Source organism: Colius striatus, chromosome 7 (assembly GCF_028858725.1).
Source record: "Colius striatus isolate bColStr4 chromosome 7, bColStr4.1.hap1, whole genome shotgun sequence".
In the NCBI taxonomy this organism is placed as follows: Eukaryota; Metazoa; Chordata; class Aves; order Coliiformes; family Coliidae; genus Colius; species Colius striatus.
The window spans coordinates 38,990,627-39,003,158 of NC_084765.1; the positions used below are offsets into that span (position 1 = coordinate 38,990,627).

Sequence of the window (12,532 nt, forward strand, 5' to 3'; positions counted from 1 at the left end):
TGCTTCTGCAGGGGGATTGGACTAGATGATCTCTAAAGGTCCCTTCCAATCCCTACCATTCTATGAGAGTACTAATATTCTTGTTGCTTACCATGCAGATGGTTGATATATCATTCTTATGCTCCAATTATCAGGGCATTTTACCATTAGACAGAAAAGCATCTTCAAAGGTTTAGAAAGCAAACAAGAAAAACCAAACCCACAGATTGTGTGTTTGTTTGAAAAGAAACATTTCCTTCCATTTGGCAGTCAGTAAATAAAGATGCCTGAGTGCCATTTTTCTGTATGGAGTTGGAATGCCATAGGTCTTTCCATGAAACTCAGGTCCCAGTTTTATTTGCAGATTTCAGAATAAAATACGGGAAAGACACTTGAAGCAATAAAAAGGGAAAGGAAAGAAATTAATCAGAAGTTTAGAATGTTTGGGTTTATTCTTTTATACTGTGCCAGTTTCCTGTTTTCCTATTCTTTGTTTATGAGAATATCATTTATAAGATTAACAGAAAGGGTTTTTTATATGTGCTGCAGCCCAAAAAAGTTGCCTGCATGGTTTTAGCAGGATTCCATGACTTTGTGTCTCATGCCTAACTTAAAAAAAAGCAAACAATCCAAAAAACTCTAACATATCCTTTTACTCTGCTCATACACTGATCAGTGCTTCCAGGAATCCAGCTCAAGTTCAATCTGTTAATGGAAAGATTGATACACACTGTCTCATACTCCATTATTATGAAAGGATAAGAAACAGGAACTCACTGAAGCAAACTGAGGACTGTATTTAATGAGGCAGTTGGTAACAAAGCCATGACATTATTTTCTTTAACATCTCCAAGGTTATCTTGGAGACTCTTGAAGATATTTACCTATTGCTGTTTGACTTTTGGAGTCCCACGTTTGCAGGTTTAGCTGAAATGTATAGTACATCTGTTGTGCATTACAACCAGGTTACAAGATATTCAATTCCCAGAGCTACTAATAGTGAATGTTTTGAGATTAAACCTTTCTGTAACTCTGCCTCTTTTTCTTAGCTACCTGCCTTATCCCCTGCTTTCCCCTTATCACCCTTTTAACTGTCCTCTCTCCAAATCTTACTTCTTCATTTCCTTCCATCATACCCAGACCCCATCCTTTCGCTCTCTGGAGTACTTGATTTGCTTGATCTACAGCACTCTTTGTTCCACTTTTCTTGGTATTTAGAGAACAGAAATCTTCTGTAGTGATAGTGTTACCACTGCATCTCCCCTCTGAGGTTCCTGAAAAGATCTGGCAGTTTGCCTTGGCTGCTGTTCATCTGCTGTGTTCAAATTTGGCAGAGTCCTCTCACAGAATTAGTAGCCTCTAAGACGTTGGTTTTGCCTCAATTATCATGGGTAATGTACAGAGGATCCCTTGTGAGACATCTCTAATTTGACACAGATTGCTGGATGTTAACTTGTGCTTAGCATCACAAAAATGCACGCAGGGACAAATCTTGCTGTGTCTTTGATAGCTGCAAGGGTTATGACACTAGCAAAACTTCTCTGGAAGGAGAAATTTGTGCCATGAGAAGGCACAGGAACCCAGTTTTCCACCTGGAAGCAGAGTTGGGACATCTTTGGGGTTATCTTGGTGTGCCTTACCCTTTCTGCAGTCCCAGTTGTTCCTCCCCCTGAGAAGCTGGGTTAAACCCTGGAGGCTGTGCTGCCAGCACACCTACACCCACCAGATCGGCCCAGGCCAGAGAGGAGTTTGTCAATAGTGTGCCAATGATGTTTGCTCTTGGTCTTACTTTTTCACTTTAGCACAGCTGAGTGAATTATCTCCTTCATTATTTCTTACAGATTTAAATTGCCTTTTTACACAGTCAATGGATTATATTTAATCCTTTGTAACAGAAATAAAATGCCAATGTTCTACTTCATAGAAGCCCAGCTAGGATTCCACAAATAGAACACGGGTAACCCAAACTTTGCTTCATTATGTGTTCATTCACTTAGAAGACTATGTTGTCACATTGTACTGCTCATAGCATTTAGTTTCATTGCCAATTTTGTAGCTAGTCACCTTTGCTCAGAGATATGTACGAAACACAGCTGAAAGGGAAGTCTTCCTGCCTAAAGTCATGGATTCCCAGTGTTTCGTCTGGCCTGCAGGTGCTTCTCTGTTACTATCTAATTACAGCAATAATAATCTTGTTGGAGGAGAGTATAAAACTTTTAATGCTTAACAAAGTCCTTCCCATTTTTTTTTAATGCTTTAATGTAATTGTCCATTTTTAGAAGGAACTTGAAGTGCTGAAAAGAATAAGCCCTGAGCAGCCCTGCAGACATGGCAGGTTACTGCCCTGCAACGGCTCATTGCTTCACCTGGCCTGACTTTTAGGACAGTGAACAGGAAAGGAGAGAGAGACACACACTTTAAGAAAGTATCATCTTTATTTCATTTTCCAATTTCCTTGTGTACAGGTTCTTGTAAATCAATGTTCATACTGAAAGGTATTTTTAGTACTGAAAAAGAAAGAGTTTGTAATCAAAGGGTTTTCTTTTAATTGGTTCTTCAGAAATATATTGTGATAATAGCAACTGCTCATGACAATAAAAAGCAGAGCAGGCATTCATTTACTGTGGCGGGGGAAGTACTGCCAGTTCTAAATGCCCTACATAGTTTCTTTACAATTTTTACGTTCTTTAGGCCTCAACAAAAACCAAAGCTCCTCTTCCAGGTTTGGTAGCAAACAGACTCTTATTCTCCAGCGCTAACCTTTGGGCGTCGCTTTGGTAATAAGCTCTTTTTACATTATTTAGGAAAGTGTTGAGCTTGTCAGTAGGCACCATTGACACAGTGCAGCCACCCCATCCAGCTCCAGTCAGACGTGACCCCACGGCCCCAAATTGCCTAAAACAAAATAACAGGGGAAAAAAAAATCATGTAAAATAAACCGAAAAAGGGGTCATCTGTCATGTATAAAATTCCTATAGAAAACTAGCGGATACTTGACTCAAAACACATCTGTGTCATCTGATTTCTCGGAAGCTCACTTGGCTGTATGTGACATGACAGCAGTTTGCAGTTACCATTTTGGACAAAAAGAATATGCTGATGCTTTAAACTGCACTATGGGCAATTCTGTCAACTCCAGAAGTCGCCCTGTTTTATAATGCTTCAGCATCAGCCGTCCGAAGGATCACGGCACAGCTGAGGTGAAGAAAGAGGGAGAAGAAAGGAATTGTGTTAGCAACATTTGTAGGACAGCAAAAGTGAAAACAGAAATGCATAACACAAATAACAAAAGAGGGCTCATAAACTAATTGCACAGGATGTAGGCATGCAAAGCCATTTTCTAATGTGGCAAAGACAAATAGCTCTATTCTTTAGGACAGATCTAACACATGCTGAAGATTCACAGGCTTTTGCAGGGCTGCTGAGCGTGCCAGTTGAGAAAAGGAGAGTTCAGAAACTCTTAAAGTCACACAGAGTCATCACACTCCAACATCTGCTTATGCTGGATGGGCAGAGCTGGGTGTCTGTCTTTACAGGAACCTCATCAGCTTCAGTTTTACAGCAGTTGAGGTGAAATATGAAATTAGTCCCAAGAGAAAAAATTGCTTTTAGTAAGAAGGGTGAATAAAAAGAACAATGACAAATAAATGACATCCAAAATACAAACCATTCTCAACTTCAAGATATCTGCCTGCTAGAAATGTCCTGCAGCAAAGCCCATGCCATTACTCTGCAAGACTCAGCTGCCATCTCACTAGAATTGAGTAGAATTAAGTTCAGTACCTTGCTTACCTGTGTTCTGCCTTGTGATCTTCACTTAGATTCAGAAGTAGGAAAATACCATGTAAAAAAATTGGGGGGGGGGGCTTTTCTAACCTAGTCAGAATGATTTAGAGAACTCATTTGAAATCTTATCCTCATGAGACCCCTAATCTGATTTGCAAACAAATACTTTTGATGTTTCCAATAGCCATGCACAGAGAGAATTCCCAGTCCTAGAATGTGTTTGAGGGAGAGACAGCATCATGTGAATAACACTGGAAAAGGACGGTTCACTCTGCCTTGGCTGTGGTAATTTTTCATACATGCATTTTATCTTGAATGGATCTGGTATGCTGCTGGGTTAGCAGAGATTTAGGTCATATTTCAAGCAAGCACTTACATATGTGTTTGATTCTAAACATGCTTACATCTCTTCTTGAACAGAAACCCCATCCTTCATTGTGTCTGTGTGGTGCCACCCTTCACACTGACTCGGTTTTATGTTTGTTCCTTATTTCCTGTTGGTGCTTTATTTAATTTATTATTATTCCTGTAAGTCACTCTGGTTCTCTGATGCAATTTTTGTTGTTTCTGGTCCATGAAGCAACCTCCTAAAATGAGCAGGATCCAATCCAGTCTCAATTGCAATCAATAGAGACGTTCCTGTCGACTTCATAAGGCCCAATGTGCTTTTCAAAGCCTGTTAAATGGACTGTCTGTACTCGTCTGGTCTGTCACCTCAGTCACAACTCCTTATTTCGGGTGGTGTCTGGCTTTTATTTTGGTAGGCAACCAAAATCCCTTCAGAATTGTTCTGAACCTTTTATTGATTTCATAATTCTCCGTGGTCATGCTCAAGTCTCATTTTTACTGAGTCATCTAAAAATACTTAGTTGAAATAAAGCATAATGTAGACAGAAAATACGCTGGTTTCAGAGCTGAAGTCGCTGTGTTTCAAAACACTGTGGCTAAGTTTCAACTGTAGTGATATGATTAGATGCCTGGGGCTTATGGCTGAGGAACTTGGCTTTTTGGTGGCAGTGCTGTAACACCTGAGAAATGGGTACCTGGTGTTATATTACATAAGCTTAGAAGTGAGCACCTAGTTCTGCATCTCCTGGAGATGTGGTGCATGGCAGGTACCTAGAAAAAACACAAGAAAGTCCACTTTGGAGCAGGTGTGAACCTTTCCTGAGTCTTGGTCAGTTGCGTGCAAAGTTAGGCTGTCCTGGTAAAGCGGGCTTCGGAGCCAGACACTCTTCTTGAGCACTGGCATCTCCCTTGTGCATTTATGAAGAGGGGTTTGAGCAGAAGATAGTTCTGTGGGTGCAGTGCTCACCCCCACAGCAAGCACTGTGTGGAGCAGGGGTCAATGCATGGCCCAGGCAATGCTGCAGCCAGAGGCTGAGGAACAGAGGGAGAGATGGGGCACTGAGACACAATGCATCTGCAGCCCAGTGCTGGAGGCACTCAGCTCTCAGCCTCAGGTTCTGGCCTTTGCTGCTTGAGGGGTTTATATATCTTGTTCCAGTATTTGCTTGGTGAAAAGAGAGTTATCTTATGAGGAAGGGTGTGTGTAAATGAGAGTAAGAGCATGAGTACTGCAGCAAAGGAGAGCAGACTAAAACCAGCAGTACTAGTTGGGTGTGTAGAAGTGGCAGGTGAGACGTTGCAGTGCCTCATTTTAAAAACAACTGTGCCACAAGAGGTGAAAAAATCAGAGCAACATTATTAATTCCAAAAGCCAGCTATTCAGAAAGCCTGGAGCTAAAGTGACATTTAACTATTTAAAGGGACGAGGGTATTATATTTATTCTGTTTTGTAGCTTACTGTGGATTTGAATAGCATCTCTAAGCCTTTCTAGCTTCTAAAGAGCTGCAAACTTATCTTTATGGGGTGGTTTTTTGGTCTGTTTTGTTGAATTTTCAAATTGTGCCATGCTTCCAGGCTTTTGCAGCTTTAAGGAAATTGTCAGTGGTACATTTTGATGAAATGCAGAGTTATTTCTGCTACTGTCACGCACCTGGATGTCATGTAAAAACTCTTCATAGTGATCAGAGAGGATTCAGCTCTTTTCAACTCTAAGAGGCATGGTTGGCAACACAAAAATTATCAGGATTTATACCACCGAAAGATGGGGAATAAAAGAATGGAAGTAAGTTATTTGCAACACTCAGGGTTTCTGAGAGATTTTCAAGAGTACCTAATGAAAACAGGAGCTCAGATGCAATTTTGTGTTCCTTAATTGTTTAGTAAATCTTCTGTGTTTTACCTTCCTTTGAAAACCAACAGGTAGAGCAGCTCTTGATAGCATGAGATAGATTAGAGAAAGTACAAATCTTCTGTCTTTGCAGAAAGGAAAAAAAACCAACTGACCAACTAGTGGTTACAGTTTTCAGCACTACAAACCGCAGCAAGTATGGATCTCTTTCTTTCTTGGCAGAGGCTGTACAGTAAAACATAAATATCTAGGCAAAACAGAAAACATCTGGATATGCAGATTACTCTTCACAGTTTAAACCTTGTAAGGAGAGAGCAGCAGTAGACTGGGGCAATTCTGTGGAATGTATTTTTGGAAAGGCTTTTTTAAAGTTACAGGGCAGCTGTATATCATTTTAAGTAAAGAAGGTAATTTATGTAGTTCCTGGCCATTTCCATCATCACATCAGCCAAGTTTTCCTAGAGTGACTAGTGATTTTATGTCCTTTAGTTTTTTAATGTACAACTTGTGAAAAGTGAAGACTTTTTTCCAATAGTTTCCAAATACTAGAGGTTGGCTTAAGCTGTGTTCATCTAGAACTGCTACACGCTTTTACAAACCTAATCACAGAATCAGCAAAGCGGCAAAGAATTTCCAACTTCTAAGGGAGAACAATGCATTTCTTAGGAAATACTCTCGATGGGACAAGACTGTAAAAAATAATGAACAAATAATTTGTTTCTGTGCAATTAATGTAATTTAAAAAGAACCCCAGGGTAAATAGTTTTAATATAGCACAGAAACGGGTTCACGTGAACAACACTCCCCTGTGGTACTTAGCTATGCTCATCACACTGGCTGCGGGCTCTGCTGCTGGTAAGTTAGAAATCTGATGTAACATGGGCACACACATCACTTTTTTTCCCCTCACTATTTGTATTTTGGTCCCTGGAACTAAAATGCTCTGATTAATTTTAATTTAATTTAGTAAAATCCTAAGTGCATACTCCTTTCCTTTGGGTTCTGTGGCTGTGTCTGTGCTACTGCTGCAAGTCGGTGTCACGATACCCGAGCTGGCTGGCAGAGCAGCAGCTGTCTAGCCAGGAAAGCACAGTGCTCAGCATAAATGAGAAACAGAGAATTTCCATCCCCATGCTGAGCTTCATGCTGCAATAGGCTGCTGCCACCAGCCAGGCTAGCTGATTGAAATGTAGCACAGGTAATGCCATGCTGCACTGCAGATCTTACCAGTTTACACCTACTTGTTTTCCCCTACTCGAAACAGGGCAGTTTCTCCCAGCATTTCTGCAAACAGACCCTATCAGTATGATTCAAGTGAAGACAATTAAAAGGGCTGGTCACTTTTGCACTGCTCAGTCATCAGGTGCTATGGAAAGTGGCATCCATGTGAGATAGTCACTGTATCTACAAATAATGCAGACGTGAAGTTTTAAGTCTTTTCCTCTGTCAGTGGTGTCACAGACCAGGCAGTGCTGATACTTTGCACTGCATCAAGACATTGTAGCCCTAGACCTTTTGATAATTCTGCAGAGAATAGTTTCTGCCTTCAGCTGACTCTGAAGACAGTTCTCCTTTCTCCCATCCAGATCAGCAGGACAACCATGACGGAACTGCCCTGCTGAGTGACTGTCACAGCATATTCTATTATGTGATCATTATGTGGTACAATAAACTAAAGATAGCCTGTGAGTTACATACCGGATGGGCTCCCAGAAGGAACAAAACCTGTATTGCTAAATTACTATCATGCTGTCCAATGGCTAGCAGGGCTGTTTTATCACAAACCAGCATATGTATCCCACATGCAAAACAGTCTGTGAATAACCAAAAGTCCTCTGTTGGGTTTTTCAAGTTTGTAGCTCTCTGGCTCAGAGGCTGTTCCATCTTGTCTGCAAAGAAGTCAGACTAACCTAAACAATCATCTGCATTGTACCCTATCAATTTACAAACCTGGTAAATGGGTATTACAACTTACAAAATCCGCATGAGTGCAGAAGTAAGAAAGCATATGGCAAATCCCATGTTTCTAAAACTCCTATTTTCCTTACAAGCCAGAGTGATTTCTTAGTTAAAAAAAAAAACAAAGCCAGTGGCTGGTAAAGAAATATTTCCTTTCTGGCAGGGCAGGAATGCTTTGGCTTAAGACAATCTCCCAAACTAAGCACAGCCTTCTCCAAGAACCGTAATGGATAAGTAAAAGTATAACCAGGAGCCACGATGAAGTGAATGAGGGAAGCAGCTGGGAGAAGGTGGCTGGGGCACAGGCAGAGAGGGAGTAGTCATGGCAAAAGCTCAGGTGAGCAGCTGTTAATTCCCCCAAGCCAGTGTTAAAATGATCATCTACCACTGAATTCCCTCAATAGGATCTATGTCCATCCCCTAATTAAAAGCACCAGAAAAACACAAATTAAGAGAGAGTGAAACATGTACATCCTTTCCCTGCTGGTCCTGTGGTATGGATGAAGGAATGTACTAAGTATTAGTTTCATTTTCTGTATTGACCCATGGTTATACCAGATCTCATCATCCACTGTAGTAGAGTTATGAAAATAACAGCCTGTCACATACAGCAGCCTGTGATTTCCAGCTCACTTCATGCCACTGCTCAAACTCAGATTATTTCAGCTTAAGAATAAGAAACCGGGGAGGAACAGAGGGGAAAAAAAGAAGGGACAAAACGACACCCAAGGAATGTGTTTTGGAGTTGAGGTTTGTTTTACCACAGACAAACTGAGCTAGGGAACGCAGCTGAATGAATAAGGCTGGAGCAGCGATGGAGTGACATGAGGAAAGCTCAGACACAGTGCAGAGAGAAGCAGAGTGTTAGCTGTCATGACAGTTAACATACTCAGCTTTTAAAGGCTGAAATGCTGTCCAACCTATCCCATACTCTAGACAACATATTTTTTTAATTAAGAATGCAACAGCATTTTACAATATATCATTTTGATTTCAGGGCAACCTAAGGCTGTGGATCAGATTGTGTTCCCAGGGCGGCAGTTCTGAAACGGTTAAAAAATGCACAAAAAGTTAACAGGCTTTAAATAAAAGATGATGTTTTTAAAAAAAAACAGTTATGACTTCTACAACTTAAAAAAAACCCCCATAGCCAACAGTCTAACGTAACACTTGTGATGATGAGTCAGTCCAAAAGCAAAGTCTGTAATAAAGCCATAAACTTCAGCTTTCATCTGAAAGTATTACACAGATGTCACTAGGGAAACAATTGACCATGTAATGTCCCTGCAGGAGATTAATTTTGTAATAAGAGACAAGAAGACTTTCATTTTAAAATTGCAATAGCCAACCATGTCATATTTTCTCATCAATTCAAACAATATTCTCCACAGGCGATGACTCTTCCTTGTGGTCAAAACTTACAGGCAGATGTCTACCAGGCGATCCAGTTCGGGACAGCTGCATTCATACATCTCCCTGCAGCTGATATAGCTCTGGTTCATTAATTCTCCCAGCAGCTGGATCGCGTTGGCAGGTGCTTCGTCGCATATCTTCTTGAATTCCAGCACTCTGGCAGCTTCACTATACACATGCTTTGCACGCTGGTATAACTTAAAGGTGGAAACTAAACAAAATGAAAACGTGAAGTACTACAGTTGCTCATTAATAGTCACTACAAAAGGAACATAGTAGAATTATATTTTCAGTAATTTGTATTTTATATTAGAACACTCTAGGCTGAAAGGCTTCTGCCAAAGCTCACCTGCCTCTTCTTTAAAAGCTCTAATAAAATAGTACTTAAGACTTCACCAAAAATACAATGTACGCTTCTTTTTCGAGTCGATAACTCCGTGCACATGCTCTGGTTATTTGCTGTGTCCCTGACCAGACCCAGCCCCTCTTACTTTGCAGAGACAAGCCCTAAGCTCAGGCAGTGGCAGTGACCTGCATTATTGCCTTCACCTGAAGCTTCCAGGCGTTGAAGTACCAGCCGACCCACATGCTGTGGGTACACACGGGATGCCTGGTGCCCATGGCCTTCTGTGACTGCTTCAGGCCCAATGCACGTCAATGATCCAGCTCTGTGGAGGGATCTCTTCTTGAAAACACCAACCATCAAAAACCATCAACCCTCTTTTTTTTCCAAGACATGGTTATCCCTGTGTCCTGGTGCACAAGGAAGCCCTCAAGTTTCATAATGATGCAGCCTCAACCTGACAACACATAAAACGAGATTAAAGGCACAGGGGAGAGTGCAGGTGCTCTCAGTTTCGTTTTCAGAGTTTATTTTTGGTGTGTGTTACCAGTGAGAGTGTCAGTGCTGCCTGTGTGGATGTGATGTCAAGCACAGACAGGTACTGCTTAGTGTTGACCTGCTAAAATCAAAGGCTAGTGCAAGGACCTGAGCTAATTTTTTTCTATTGTGCCAAGACAAAGCAGTGTCTCTGGGAAGGGTGCACGGACCTGTGTGACCATAGGAGTAGAGATCTCTATCAAGCTTAAAGAGTGGGGCATAAAAAGGAAGGGAATGGCTGTGCTTACAGGTTCTTAAAGCTACTCCTGTTTACGGGAAGGTTTGGTTTGCACCTAATATCTGAGAATTGATCTGTTTTTCCCAAGCCCATGTTACAGTCCAATGTTTCTCCCTCCCAATATAGTTCTGTTTGTGTTCATACCATGGCTACTATTGAGGAAGTATTGTTCACCAGGAGCATGTGTGGCATCATTTAATTTATTGTTGAATTGGCACTTGAGCTCTTTCAGTGGTAAATATAAGGGGACTTTATTCTCCATGCAGAGCACCTACTGCAGCCCGTTTCCTTGTTTCATCACAAGCCAAGCATACCCTTGTTAGAGCACCTCAGAACACCCCTCATTTTCTTTCTATGAGTAAATTCTCCTGTAGAGCAAGGTCCCTCTCCTTATTTCAGCTTCTGGTCTCTCTTGCATTCTAAAATGGCTGATGAAACACTCAGAGGTAAAAGGAAACAAGCCCTGTATTCCAAACAGAACTTGCTATCTGACCCAGACACGTGGAGTTCTTGCTTGGCTGTTCTGTGGAGAGAGCCAAGATCTGCAACCACTTCTGATGATTTCATCAATCTACATTTACAAGTATATGCAGAAATCTTCCCTTAAAAGAGTGGAAATAGAATTGTGTCCCATAACTAAGTCTCTTCTATGACTCCTCCAGACTGCAACCTGCACAGACTAAAACTTCGTCAGCACCTGTCTTATCCCTTTTTATTTCTCCAGAGTAAGTGTAAATCACAACTGTAAATGCTGAAAAGACAGCGCTGAGACACACACAAGTAGTCTAAAATGACAGAGAAACATTGAACATAGCAGTGTTCTGCTACTGGTGATACTGCTTCTGGTGATATTTATTTTGTAATTCAATACGGCCTGCTACTGAGAAACCCTGTGTTGCTGTCTTTTGAACAGGCCTTCTGAATGCATTTCAGACAAGGACAGAAATGTGAAAACAGAGTGCCCCCCCAAGAAACATCATCCTGAGAGTGTCACACAGGGAGAGCATGTTTTGGTTTCCCATTTAGAGGTGTGTTTTACTCCACTGGACTTTGTTGCTGCCGGGAGTTACTTGCTCTGAGTTTTGTGGAGCGATGCCTAGTACTTTTGAATGTTGAAGAAAGGCAGTTTGGCCTATTTTTAAGGATGGTTTCTCTTTAAACATTCTTTTCTTTTAAGCTATTGTATAAGAGCAAGGAGATTTCTAAATGTGCATTTGTTTAGGGAGTATCTAAAGTTGCGTGAGAGATTGCCATAGCTCTCACTCTCTTGTAAATCACCATTGAACAGTAGTAACCCAAAGAATGAACTGAAAACATGTCTGGTTTCAATTGTAAGGCAACAGACTTGCCAAAGGCTGTGATTGATTTGGAGACCACCCTTTGGTAGAGCAATGTTCTACTGGCTAGATTACCTTAACGATCTCTGGGGTTGTGTTGTGTTCATCATGTTATGAATTGGCAACCAGAATGGGTGCTCTGGCTACTGGCTGCCAGCCAGAAGATACAAGCTGTGTCCTTGACAACACCGGCTCCCCAGAGAGCTCCTCTGTGTGGGGGGAGAATTTGCTACCTTGACACTGGCTTTCTCTCGATGCACAAGCAATCCTTTCAGGCAGCTCTCGAGTGAGAGTTATTTTCCCCTTCCTTTTTGGACATCTATCACCTTGGTGTCAGTTAAAGGCTGGTGACATTACGTTGGCTGTTGGTTGGTTTTGGGCAGCATTTCATTGCAGAAAGTATCAGTAAAGAACATTTTTTCCTATAGCCTGTGCTTCCTCTGTCAGTGAACTGTTTGGGTAAAACTATCTTTGGGACAGCAAACACCTCTGCACTCTGTGAGTCCTATTCCAAAATAACAAAACAACCCACACTTTCGGCTTTCAACACCAAATGCCTCCAGTAACAGCAGAAACCTCTTGCATCTCTTCTGTTTGGAGGGATAGTCCAACTAACCATCTCTATATAATAAAAGATAATAAAAGATGTAGTTCCAAAAACTACATCTATACAGGAGTCTCGTTGCTCCATCACAGCCTTTATATTAGCTCCACATAAATACAACCTGAATTAATAAGACAT

General features: G+C 41.3%; 1 protein-coding gene across 2 annotated transcripts in view; it reads right to left on the reverse strand.

Annotated features, from left to right (window-relative positions):
* Positions 1-2,395: 2,395 nt before the first annotated feature.
* GALK2 (galactokinase 2) overlaps positions 2,396-12,532 on the reverse strand; it is a 47,894-nt gene continuing 37,757 nt past the window's right edge. For both annotated transcript variants that reach the window (XM_062000081.1, XM_062000082.1), the window contains exons 9-10: positions 9,345-9,546; positions 2,396-2,874 (exon numbers count right to left, since the gene is read on the reverse strand). In XM_062000081.1, the coding sequence (XP_061856065.1) occupies positions 2,667-2,874; positions 9,345-9,546 (410 nt within the window). In that variant the 3' untranslated portion in view covers positions 2,396-2,666. The remainder of the gene's footprint in view (positions 2,875-9,344; positions 9,547-12,532) is intronic.